The following is a 12,948-nucleotide window of genomic DNA, read 5'->3' on the forward strand; positions in this document are numbered from 1 at the left end:
ATCACAATCAGAGCTATCTGACTACTAACATTTTTTGTAGCTTGAACTATGCAGCAATTTAATTAAAGCAGTATACTCAAACACAGCTTTCTAAAGGCAGCCTTTTCAAGAAAATGAGTTCATAACCTGTATCATGGCAGTTATTTTTATGTGTGGTAACAGGCTGAGCAGGTAAACTGAAGAGCGTAACAGCTCATCAAGTGTTATTTACTGTAAGCAGCTGCAGCCATATGAAGCAAGTTATGGAACATGGGCACAGAGGTAATATTTCCCGTGGAAAGCACTGAACAGATTACAAGCAAAGCATTGCTTAAGAGAATAGGGACAAGGGAACACACTGCATCCTGGCCTCTAAAATACCACAAGCAAGTGAATTTTGGGTCTCCTAGTAGTTGGAAGTCCTCTGGCTGCTCTTATTCCTTTAATGCTAAACTCTTTGCTCTTAAAAGTCATCAATTCCAGTTGAGATTTCTGTCCGTCCCGATTTCCATTCCTTTGCATGGCCACAAACGGCTGATTCACATTTCACACCCAGTCAAACCCATGCCCTACAATGAACTCAGAGTACCACAAAGAGCTAAGAAAACCCCAGAGCCATGGCACTAAGGATCATGTTAGATCCAGCCCTGTATATGATTGAGTTCACAACTTCCTAGATCCCAAGTTATTTGCAACACAGGAGAGGGAATCTGTGTGTGGGACACCTTGCCTTCTTAGGAAACCTGACTTGTGGAGGCCTTGTCAAGAACATTAGCAGTCTATATTAGATGCAGAAAGCCCACCCAAAAAGATGCTATACTTTTTGGATACTAAGACAACAATCAAAGAAGTACTACTTTGAGGAATTCTTGACAATTCAGAACATGTTGACTTTTTTACAGAAACCTGCACTCTATACTACTCTCAGCCCAGTGCCAAGCCTCATCTTCAACCTACAGAGTTTTTCGCTTTGTCACATATCACATGGAAGCACTGAAGTCTCCTCCCCACCATCTAAACCAAGTTTCCCAGAGCACTGAACACTTCACACAGAATTGGAAAGACCTATTTCCAAAAAGAATTTTCTTTTGAATTCTCAGTTGACATCTGGGCAAGACAGCATAGCAGATGAATTATGTAAAGGAACTAAGTGTTCCGCCTTAGCTTTAAAGCAGGCTTTAAACAGCCACCCTCTAGGCCAGGAAGTAGTAATCACCTCCAGGTACTTACGACAGGGAAGCTTTAAAAAGTATACACCCATCACCCCCACTTTAGAACGCAAATAAGTTACAATATGGATAAAAGTTTGTAGGCTAGTAAATTCTGTGGACCTGTTTGCAAGCCTGCTTTAAAAAAACACATTAAAAAAACATTTGATCAAACTACAAGAACTACCCAGATGTATAATAGACATGCCAGGGAACACAATATTCTAAATGAATGTTGAACTTTATTTACGAACATATAGTCGTGTTTATATACATACTAGCAAAGAAAAGGACTGCTCATGAAAAAAGAATTAGGTAAGTGTAGCTTACACAAATCCACTATATTATGTATTACAGCAGTCATTGGGTCACTATAAATGGGAAGCAGTTTTAAAACATGTATGACGAGTTGTCAAATGCAGCCTATGGTTTAACATTTTGAAAGGCTACACAAAGACCAAACATTTCTAGTTAACCATGATTTCATCAATATTCTCACTGGTCACCAAGACCAGTAAATCCACAAAATAACTTTTTGGGTTTCGTTCTTCTAAAAAGAAAGCCAGCTACACTTAAACAAGTACACGCAAGATATGCCAAGCTGAAAACTAATTAGAACTAGGTTTGCAGTATCTTAAATTAAGCAAAACCATACTGAACAGAATATGTGTTAGTACCGGCTAAAATTAATACACCAGAATCAAACAAAAATGCTGCCAATGTTATCATACACAAACAATGGTATGCTACAGAAGGATTTACTAGAGTATTCAATTTCAGAGTATATCTAATATAAAATAACATTAGGGAATTTGTCTGGTGAAGAGGAAAGAAGTAAGGCCTCAACTGGGAAGGTTTCTTAAAAAGGTAGCAGGACTTGCAGCTGGGTTGTTATGCCAAAATATGTTCCCTGTATGTTGACTACTGTGACAAATTTAAATTATGTGCTTGCTCACAAAAAAACAGAAGCAAGTGCAGGATACCAGTTCTAGATGGTTTTAAAAAAATTCTTATTGCTATTGGAAGTCGTGTGCAAAGACTGTGTATGACAGGGCACATTTATAGCTGCATAAAACTACTCTTGATGTTTTAACATGTGCCTGAACCCCAAGTTAAAAGGGGAAAAAAAACAAGTTTAACACTAATGTAGTTTTTGACATTTTCAAAAACCATAAAGGGAAATACTTAGAACAAAGCCTAGGTGATACAATGCAATAGTGGCAAAAAAAGATACACTCCAAATGTTTTTATTTCAAGAAAACAAAAAGGCACACAACAACCTATACAAACATATAGCTACTAACTAGAGACACACAGATGTTGAACAAGGTAATCACGTTTAGCAGTGAAACCCTTATCTTACATGATCTATAAATGATCATACAGTATCTGTACAACACATAGTCATACAGGAAATAATCTTGCATTCAATATGCAATACAGTGCGTCACTTTGCACAAGTGTCAATATTCACATTAAAATGATCTGCATTGCTTAATTTTGCTATACTGATTCAAAATACATTGTATTTACAATATAAATGGTTCTCTGTGAGAAATCAATGTAAATTAATATTTAGAAAAGTATTTTATTGCTACATTACTTTAAAAACATTAAGTGAATGTGTAGAAGGAAAAAAGTGTGATATTGTGTTTTTACATACTGCTTTTGAAGTTCCACTCACTGGATCAGTTCGACTTCTAAAAAGAGAAAATAGAGAATGTCAGAAAAACAGCAATGGCATGTAGCACAAAACAGAGGAAACTGCCACCTTAGGTACAAACCGTATGCCTGTTTTGTATTTTAATATTTTGTTGGAAGCTGCTCAGAGTGGTTGGGTAAACCCAGCCAGATGGGCGGGGTATAAATAATTTATTATTATCAATTATTATTATTATTAGACTTTATTGGCCCAGAGACAACTGTTTATAGAACAGTATTAATCAACTGCATCTCCCGCACAAGAGCCATCATATAATGAACACACTTAAGCTTTATTCAGATGTAGTGGGAAACCATGGTTTTCTGCTATGTGCATAAGCTATGGTGAGCCCCTCCCCTTCTTTAATGGCTGTGGGTGAGCAGAAGCACCTGCTTTTATAGAAAGCACAACTACTCATTAAATCTTAACTTTGGCGAACTGTGTTTAAACGAAGGTTTGTGATAACAAGGAAGAATCTGAAACTGCTAGCTTCTTCTCGTTAAAAGTTATTTAAGTAACCACAGCCTGGATGTTACAGAGAACCACATATTGCTTAAAAGTTACTGATCTCCTCACAATTGTTAAGGAGTGAGTGCATGCAAGTCCAAAGCCAATGTCTGAATAGGGCCTTATACCACATGCCTTACATATTTGTCACTGAAAACAGTTTAAATGTAAGCAGCAAGTAACCCAAGATAAAAGCAATTTTGTATTTAAAAAAAAAAAAAAAATTATCTGAATCCTGCTATTTTGTTGTCTCATTTTTGAGGTTGATGTCTGTCATGTTTATTACTGGGGAAAGAACTAATCCTAATCATGGTCTCTGGTGGTACAAAGTGAAGGCCACAGGCACACATTAAGTTAAAACTACACATGGGGTGAGGGGATAGTACTGCACACTCAACGAGCATGTTCCATGGTGTGTGTGTGAGGGGTGGGTGGACAGATACCAAGGAATGGAACTCTAAGCAGAAAACTGGTCCTTGCACCAGGAATAGTATTTTTCTGTAGGAGGAGGGAGCAGGCTGCTTAAGCGAGCATTGGGGTGGGAAGACAGGCATTAAGTGCCTGAATGGTGCAGCAAGACATTTTAGTGTTGGCCTGGCAGGTGGGATGGAGTAGACACCAGACCTGGCCTCAGCAGGCAGCAAAAATTACTCTCAAGAGTTCCTGAGGATATGTTCCTGAGGATAGACATTTTACCCTACAAATGTACAACATCTTTACCATAAGCAACTCTTGCAAACATAAGTGTCAGAGCTGCCTCTAGGTCTCAGCTCACAGAGGACCAACGCTAGGCTGTAGTTATGTACAAAAGTCTTTATTGAGGTTCAGTTTCCATTTTAAAGCCGCAGCGCGCAGCTCTACGTCTCAACCCTAGACCGGCGAAGTCCCGTCTGAGTCTCCGCCCCTTCCACACCAGTTTAAGACTCTCGCCTTGCTCCACCTCTTCCTAAGTTCCTTTCTCCTCTGGGCCCTCCTGCCCGCTAGGGTTTCATCCTTCCTGGACTCCTCTGACGCTGACCCTGATGATTCTTCTCCCTCCTTCCGGCGGGCTTTAGGACCTGGTTCCCTATCCGGGCTACCTTCTGTGCCGCTCGCCTGTACATTTGAACTTGGCGCGCGCGCCCAGCCTGCAACTTTCCTCTTGACCGTTCCCTCGCTCTCCGATGGAGGCGTGGCCACCCCTGACTCCTCTTCTCTCGCTGGTGGTGAATATGTGGGCTCTGATACCTGGGACTCCTCCCCCCCACTACGCTCTGGTGGGGAAGCTGGTCCTGATTTCCAACTGCTGCTCTGGGAGTACCCGCTGGCCCCTTGTTTCTGGGGTGTCCCCCTTGGGTCCCCCCTTGCCCTGCCCATCGGCGCCCCCTTCTGTGAATCTTCCGATTCGCTGGAGAGGCTCACGGAATCTATTGGGCTGCTGTCATCCTCTCCTACGCTGCCCTCGGATTGCTCCCCCTCGCTCTCCATCTCCTCTCCTCCCTGCGCTCCCGCTGAGTCCCTGACAATAAGCAAATGTGCTCTGTATTCACTTGACTTTAAAGGAACAAGTCAATGTTCACTCCAGAGTACATTATGCTTTAGTGCTAACCCATCATACCTATGTCAGCTGTGTGGAAGGGTGCCATCCAGTTACCAAGTATCAAACCTAAGACCAGCTCAGTTGGTTAAAGTGTGGTGCTGATAACTCCAAGATTGCAGGTTTGATCCCTGTATGGGGCAGTTGCATATTCTTGCATCACAAGGGGTTAGACTAGATCATCCTTCCAACTCTACAATTCTATGATTCCCTCTTTCTTATTCTCCCCCCCCCCTCACACACAAACACACCATACACATGTTATGCTATTGATGGCTGAGAGGTCATGCTATGACAAATGCACAAGAGGACTAGAACAGTATCTGCTTAAAATATTCAAAACATGATCTTCAGAAGCACAATCCACCAGAATCTTGCCCTGCCCAGCATCCACTGCTTTTGCTTGCTTCCACCCAATTCCTCCCCAAAAGGCAATATGAATGAGTCCTGTGTCCAGGAACTCCTACCCACATGTAGAATGCAGATCTCATTAAGCAATCCATAGACAAGCCCAAACTCCTATAATGGAAAACCAGTCCCAAGCGTTTCTCTCCTCATCCTGTCTCTACATACCATAGAAATTTCTTTTCATCATTAAGCTCAACATTGTCTGATCATAATTAATTTTATAATGAATCATAATGTGAAAAAGCCATTCCTTTTACAATTTAATCTCTATCATCCCCAAGTCAATCCAAACATAAAATATTCTATCTCCAGATGTTCAGAATTGGGCCTATTGCCAACCTGAACTTCAAGAATCAGCCCCACACTCAGGATTTCAGTCCAGTTTATTTTCCAAATTCCAAAACTGCAGGAACACAAGTCTATTCACTGGAGAGGAATAATCTACTTCAAGTGCCTCTAAGTAAAAGAATGTAAAAAATTAAACAAGAATAGATATAGGGCTAATTCTTGGGCACAGCCGTTTAAGTTGGTCAGCTGAAACGTGTGCAGAGGAGGGAGACCTAGATGATCAAGGGTCTGGAAACCAGGCCTTATGAACAACTGTTGAAGGAGTTAGGGATGTTTAGCCTGGAGAAGAAACAGGTGACAGGATAGCCATTTTCAAATAGTTGAAGAGTTGCCACAAGGAAGATGGAGCAAATTTGTTTTCTGCTGCTCCAGAGTGGACGATCCTAACCAATGGATTCAAATGACAAAAAAAGAGATTCCCCCAAAAAAGAGATCCCCCCCGAACATTAAGGGGGGGGGAGAAATCTGATGGTAAGAGCTGTTTAACAGTGGAACAGACTCCCTTGGAAGGTGGTAGACTTCCTTTTGGAGGTTTTTAAGGTTAGACAGCTGTGATGCCAAATTGTAGGGGGTTGGACTTCATTCATGTATGACCCTCAGGGGTCCATTCCAACTCTGATTCTTCATTTTCAAAGGACTACCAGAAAGGGCACAGTATAATTTTAAAGTATTATTCAGTAAACAAAATAACCTTTTTGACTTTATTGTCCCACTGTCACCAAACATATCAAAACACATAACTTATTACCAACTAGAAGCTGGATGCGCCTAATTCACTCACATGGAACTCAAGCCTGCATGGGTGGGGGAGAGGATTCTGATGGAAATCCCCAGCAAACTAGCAAATAGAAAACTGCTTTTCCTGTAACTTCTGTTAGAAAGTGTAACTTCGTCAGGAGAATAAATAGGAATGTAACTGCCATAGACGGAAATGGAAATGTGCAACTTACATATGCTGGCATGGTCAAATATGACAAAATGAATTTGCATGCATGTTTTTCATGTAACAGAAATAAACTATGTTTCTTGCATCACTAAGCTTCTACATGTTAGTTAGAACCCATATGTTTATTTTAGTACTTGGAACAAAAAAACAGACACTTACATGACATATGTTTTGCTTGTACATTTTACTCCACCAATAGGAATTCTTCTGACAATAACAGATGAGTTCTTGGGAATCAGGGCATTATCATCAGTATATTCTAGGAAAGGAGAGAAAAAACATGTATGCTTGGTTCAGAATAAAAGAAAAGAAAACCAATGTGGAATTTTCTCAAAATAAGCCACAAAACCATGGGACTTTTCAGCAATTGTAACCATTTGGGATCCTTAATACTTATCCCACAATTATTGAAGTAGCATTTGGTGGAACTTGGACCACTTTCCTTAATATACCCAAGACCTGTAGAATGAATACTAATGAAAATGTAATTTATTAGGACACTGGCTAAAAGCACAGTATGACAGGACCATATTTAGCATCTTTGGGATAGTTTTAAAATGCTAAATGGACCCTGCCAATTAAGAGTGCACTCCAGAACAAGGATTTCATAGGGAGATATTTAAAGCAAAAGATAACTTATGTACAGAGTGATCTGGAACTTCACACTGTATTGGGAATGCACACTCTGTCTGCAACCCTATACATGTATACTCAAAAGTAAACCCTACTGAGTCTATCAAGCAAGGGTATATATGACTGCAACCTAAGTCTATGAATTTGTAGTCTAGTTTGCAAAGTGTTCCCAAGAAAGCAGGTATGGCAGTTACTATAGCACAATGATCTGAGGTAGCAATTTCACTGGACTTACCCTTTTGGGAATACTGAAAAATGTTCTACCTCTTTTTGCCAAAATCACATAACCAAAATGTTAGCTTGTCCTTGTGAAACGTTGCAAAGAACAGGATTATAAAAGGTTTATCTAATAACAGTTATAGTTGGAGTAGATTCACTGAAATGAATGAACACAACTATCTTAGGTCCAGCAATTCCAATGGGTTTAATCAGAGAGGGAGTTAGTTGGATTCCACCCAAAATATTTAAGCCACCCAACCCCATACACTGAAAGCTCTATTTCTTTAAAAAGCACCCAGTTATAAAATTAACACATGGCTCCATAGTTAGGATGGGTGCTTACAACTAACTACCCCCCACCAGCCTGGAGCTGCTAATATCATTGTGCCAATGTGGATGTTTTAACACACATCATTTACGCATGGGCACAATAAGCTAACAGTGCGTTTGGTGAAGATGTCTCTGATTTTCCCTGGACAAGAGCATAAAAATGGCAAGCATAACACATGACTGAATTTCCCAGGGACCTGGTGGTTGTTTTTTTAAAACTCCAGATAGTTCAGCAACTGAAACAGCTATTGTCATAAAAAATCAACTAGCTGACATGAAAATTAATTAAGAAATTCACTGTACAATTCTCTCGAGGAAATAAATGGCTTGTGTTTACATCAAGAACTTGCCATAGTTCACTTTTCAACTTACTGTCCCAAACAGTCTTTCTACAGTCTCTTCTGGAATTATACACACTTTCCAGGAATTAACACAAAACTTGCGTAATGGTACACATACTTTGGGGAGCGGGGACAAGGAGCATGAGGATAAATGTGACACAGCCTATTTCCCCCAGAATACCTGTCTGGGGTGCCTTACTACAGTGTTTCCCAACCTTGGGCCTCCAGCTGTTTTTGAACTACAATTCCCATCATCCCTGACCACTGGTCTTGCTAGCTAGGGATGATGGGAGTTGTAGTCCAAAAACAGCTGGAGGCCCAAGGTTGTGAAACACTGCCTTACTAGATGAACTACTATAACCTTGCTGCCTAATAAACATTAATCCAATTGCCTAATTCAGTCCTGACACATCTAATCTACATTTACAGTGAACTCTCTCAGTGGGGTGCATGCCATTTTCAGTGAGCAGTTAGTTTGGAGCTTTTTGCCTGCACATGACAACCTCGGGGACTTGCCTTAGACACACAATGCACATACATGCAGGACAAACATTCTCTCTTCCATAAAGTCTTGTACATATGAGAGGCTTTTGTGGCAGTCTGAAGTCTGCTTTGTTTGCCGTGATTTGTGGTAACAAGCACAATGTTTAAAATGCACATATCCTCAGCAGGGCCAACATGACTTGTACTTTCCTAAAGATTCACATAAAGACAGTCTTGGTCCACTTTTTAGCATGCCAGGGAGGTTACTGAGATGAGTGTTGACATTATCAAAGTCACTGTCCACCAGGCCTACTACCAATCAGGAAACGAATCGTATCCAGTGTATTCACCCTAGGCTGTCGTAAGTCAAAGATAAGGAACCTATTTCCTCCAGATGTGGGAAGACTAGATTTCCAGTCACCCCTGACTATGCTGGTTGGAACTCATGGAAGCTGGGAGGCCAACAATACCTGGAGAACAGAAGTTCCCTATTCCTGACATAACTGTTACAAAGCACCCCTCCTCATCCTAGGCTCTTACAGAGTGTCCCTATACTGTACCAATGGTGAAATCAGGAGATCGTAAATCTACTCAAGCAGCTCTATTCATAGGCAAATTCAGTATGTATGTTTTGACATAACACCATATGCCACACCATCAGGTAACAAGGATAATAAGATTGTAACTAATTCAGAGGTAAGTATGCCACCAGTGGTTATTAGCCATGATGTAACTGCTTAAACAGTATGTGGAATCTTGGAACTGCCGGAAACTGGGAGTGAGGGCTTGGAATGGCTCATGCCAACAACTGTTTACCACGCACTTCCTCTGACGCATCTGCTGCTGACTGCTGCTACAGACAGACACCAGCTAATCAGGCCACCTGAGCCTCACTTGCAGTCAAAACAAAAAAAAACCTGAGGGGCCTTGTTAATGGATTCAACAACTTCTGATGGATTCAACTATGACCAGATACAAGCCAAGCTCTCTACTTATTTATCATATAAAAACCAGAATATTTTTCTAGGTATTTATTACATATTCAGGGAAGCAGTGTAAAGATTTTGTGTACCAGTCTGGTATTGGAATGGGAAACTAAGTAACACTGATGAAACAAGTTTTAAACTGTTTCCCCAATTCAACTGTTACCTTTAGCACACTAGGTAGTTTTGGGGAAGCATGTGCTTCAAGCTGCTGTAAGGACTACTGAAGTAACATAGTGTTGCAGACACAAAAGTGCTATATAATGTAACTTTAAATTGCTTACATGAGTAGTTGCATTCTTTATCGGCCATATACCCTTGGGTCTGGGGTGGTGAGACCTAGAAGATCACAAGACTAAAGATGCTACCACCTTAGTAATTCATCTCACCACATACAGAGCAACAGCTTGACCACTGGCTACCCATACACACACTAATCTATCAAAGGAAGGTAGGTAACGGAAAAGGTGTACACAGTGGTGTGAGCCCTCCAGATTTTTAGGACCACAACTCCCATAGTTTCTCACCCTATGCTTGTTAGGGCTGATGGGAGCTGTTCTCTAAAACATCAGGCTGGGGGTGGCTAAGAGTCCTGGACAAAGACTAAGGAGTTCCAGGTTCAAATTCCCAATATTGCCCACAGCTTAACTGTGGCCTTCACTTTTCCTATGCCTAGTTCAACAGTGGAGCATTTGCTTCGTATTTTTCCCTTTGTATTTAGCCTGTTGTAGAATTGGGGGTTAGTTTTTGCTGCTCAACTCACCAAGGGACTCTGAGTTCCCTAAGTCAATAATGGGTCAGAGATGGATGGAGGCAGGATCCAGTGAAAGCAAGGCAGATCTTTATTTTTCTGTTATAACAAAGCCACTGCCTCCTTGTAAGGTGGTGGGAGATCCAGAACAAAGATGTGCAAGCCCCTTTAAAGACTTTACACATTGCCCAACCCCTTAGCCAAAGACCACCCTAAAAACATCATACATACATCAAAGAACGAGGAGGCAGTCTACAACAATAAATTGAGAGTGAGGCTCCACTCCTGCCTGCCAGGATACCTAATAACCTTTTAACTAATTGCATTACAGTGGAACCTCGGGTTGTGAACGTGATCCGTGAGGGAGGCGACTTAGCGATTCTGCACATGCGCCGAAACCCGGAAGTAACCCATTCCAGTACTTCCGGGTTCAGCGCGTCCGTAACCCAAAAACGCACAACCCACAGTGATCGCAACCCCAGGTATGACTGTACCTGGGCAGTCTGACCATTCTTTTGAGATGGTAAATACTTTAGTTCTTGAATCCAGGTCACTTCCTATTCATACACAAAATACCCCCTTAAAATGGGATTTGAAGGATTTGGAACTGAAACTACTATTGGGAAAGGTTTCTCTTCTAATATTTTGAGTCATTAGGAGAGCCAATATAGCTTCTGGGATTGTTCTGTGTGCTAAAATAATGGGCAATTTTCTCAGGAAATATTTCCTAAATTTTGAAGGGTGAAGGATTGGTTTTCTGTGGAGTGTGTGTCTGATATGTGTTTGCATCCTAAAATTTTATAACAACCCTTGTGCAATTTTAAAACCTGCACAGTGGAAAACCCCAGGTTCACACTTTGGCATCTTCAGTAAGGCTGGGAATTTCCCCAGTCTGACTGACATCATGGGGAGCCTTTGGCAGCAATCTTCAATACTGTCAGGCCTGAGTCCCACCAAATATGCATTGGGAAACCCACTTGGCACTTAATATCTTAGATCAGACCATGACCCAGTAGTGGGTCCCAACCCACCAGCTGAAAACCAAAGGTGTCAATGATACTAAACAGGCCCAGTGGCCTGACTCTGCAGAAAGCAAAGTGAAAGCATGTGAAGATAAAGACCCATACCCTTTGGAGAAAAGGTGGCCTAGGAACCCTCATAAGGGAAGGGCTTTCTGAGTCAAGGATGTTTGTCACTCCTGCCCCGATTTAGACTGTGGCTGCATACATCACCATCCATACATCTAAAGCACATCTCCACCCCTCACAAGGCCACAATTCCCAGACCCCGGGATTATTTCTGCTCCCTTTGTGTGTTAACGTGCCTTTTAAACCCATGTTGTTGTGTATGTGTGTACGCATCATGTGGGTAAGCTCTTCGCCTGGATCGCGGGTGGGTGGGTGCGCGCGCGCTGTGTGTGAGGGATGCTGGTCGTGTCCCCACAAGAGAAGAGGAAGAGAAGAAAGCCAAACGACGACGACACGAGAAAACAGAGCACGAGAGCCGCCCGTCGTCGTCCTTCCTACCTTCTTTGGTCTGAGCGTTAGTGATCTGGAGGTCGCAGTCGCCGGCCTTGAGCTTCTCGCGGCCCATGATCTGGCGCTTGAGGTCGCAGAGCGAGATGTGGAGCCCATCGAAGGTGACCGTGTCATACTTGAGCTTCGAGGAGAACTTGTAGTGCACGCAGGACATGGCGGTGGAGGGGAGGGAGGGACGGGGGGCGCTACGCGGGTGGGGGATGGGCAGGCGCCGAGACTACGGCGGCGGGCGGGGAGGGAAAGATGCCTCGAGGGAGAAAAAGGGCCGCGAAGGGCGTCCTCCCGTGTGAGGCGGCGGCTTCTTCCTCCTCAAAGGCCGCCTCGTTCCGCCATGGTCCTCCGCGACGGCAGCAACGGCGGCTCCCGTCAGGCGTTGCGCTGGGCCGGCTAGGCCGCCATCATGGCGGCGGCGGCGGCTTCCTAAAACACCTCTCTTCTCCTTTTCTCTCCTGCCTTCCTTCTTCCTCTTTCTCGGTCTCCCACCGCTCCTTTTCTTTCTCCTTCTCCTCCTTCGCCGTCTTCGGCCTCGGCCTCCAACTCCTTCCCCTCACGACGCCGCTACCGCTCCTCCGCTCGATGGGGTTTCCCGGCCAGCGACCGCAGGGGCTGCGGAGGGAGGGAACGGCCGCTCCACGCACAACAGCAGCGCAAGGCGCAGGCGGTCCCTCCCCCCTCCCGGGTTACTGGTCTGCGCATGCGTCACAGTGCGCCACCTTCGGCCTCACGTGACCCTGCGCATTATGACAAAGGAAAAGGGCGGGGTGGCAGGCAGGGAGGGAGGGCAAAGAAGGAAGGAGAGCGGTGCTTTCCGGGCTTAGCCCTCCGCCTCCATCGTCTCCTCGCCTTCCCCTCTCAGCCGCGTGATCCCCCGGGGCTCCTCCCTCTTAAAGGCGCAGGCAGGAAGGGCACCGGGGCGGGGGGTCCCTTCTTGGAGAGAAGCCGAAGATGGTGGTTGGGGAGGAGGGGGCTGGCTTTGGAAGCACGCAGCCCTCTTGC

General features: G+C 43.5%; 1 protein-coding gene across 4 annotated transcripts in view; it reads right to left on the bottom strand.

The window, feature by feature from the left end:
- The window catches only part of RBBP6 (RB binding protein 6, ubiquitin ligase), a 30,239-nt gene extending 17,587 nt beyond the window's left edge, over positions 1–12,652 (bottom strand). For 3 of the 4 annotated variants that reach the window (XM_079952740.1, XM_079952739.1, XM_079952738.1), the window contains exons 1-3: positions 11,941–12,637; positions 6,834–6,933; positions 2,851–2,887 (exon numbers count right to left, since the gene is read on the bottom strand). In XM_079952740.1, coding sequence (XP_079808866.1) covers positions 2,851–2,887; positions 6,834–6,933; positions 11,941–12,106 — 303 coding nt within the window. In that variant the 5' untranslated portion in view covers positions 12,107–12,637. Of the gene's footprint in view, positions 1–1,409; positions 2,888–6,833; positions 6,934–11,940 lie in introns of those variants that run through there. The other variant, XM_079952741.1, reaches the window with a different exon arrangement.
- Between the last annotated feature and the right edge of the window lie 296 nt (positions 12,653–12,948).

Source organism: Podarcis cretensis (assembly GCF_951804945.1).
Source record: "Podarcis cretensis genome assembly, chromosome: 14".
NCBI classification, from domain to species: domain Eukaryota; kingdom Metazoa; phylum Chordata; class Lepidosauria; order Squamata; family Lacertidae; genus Podarcis; species Podarcis cretensis.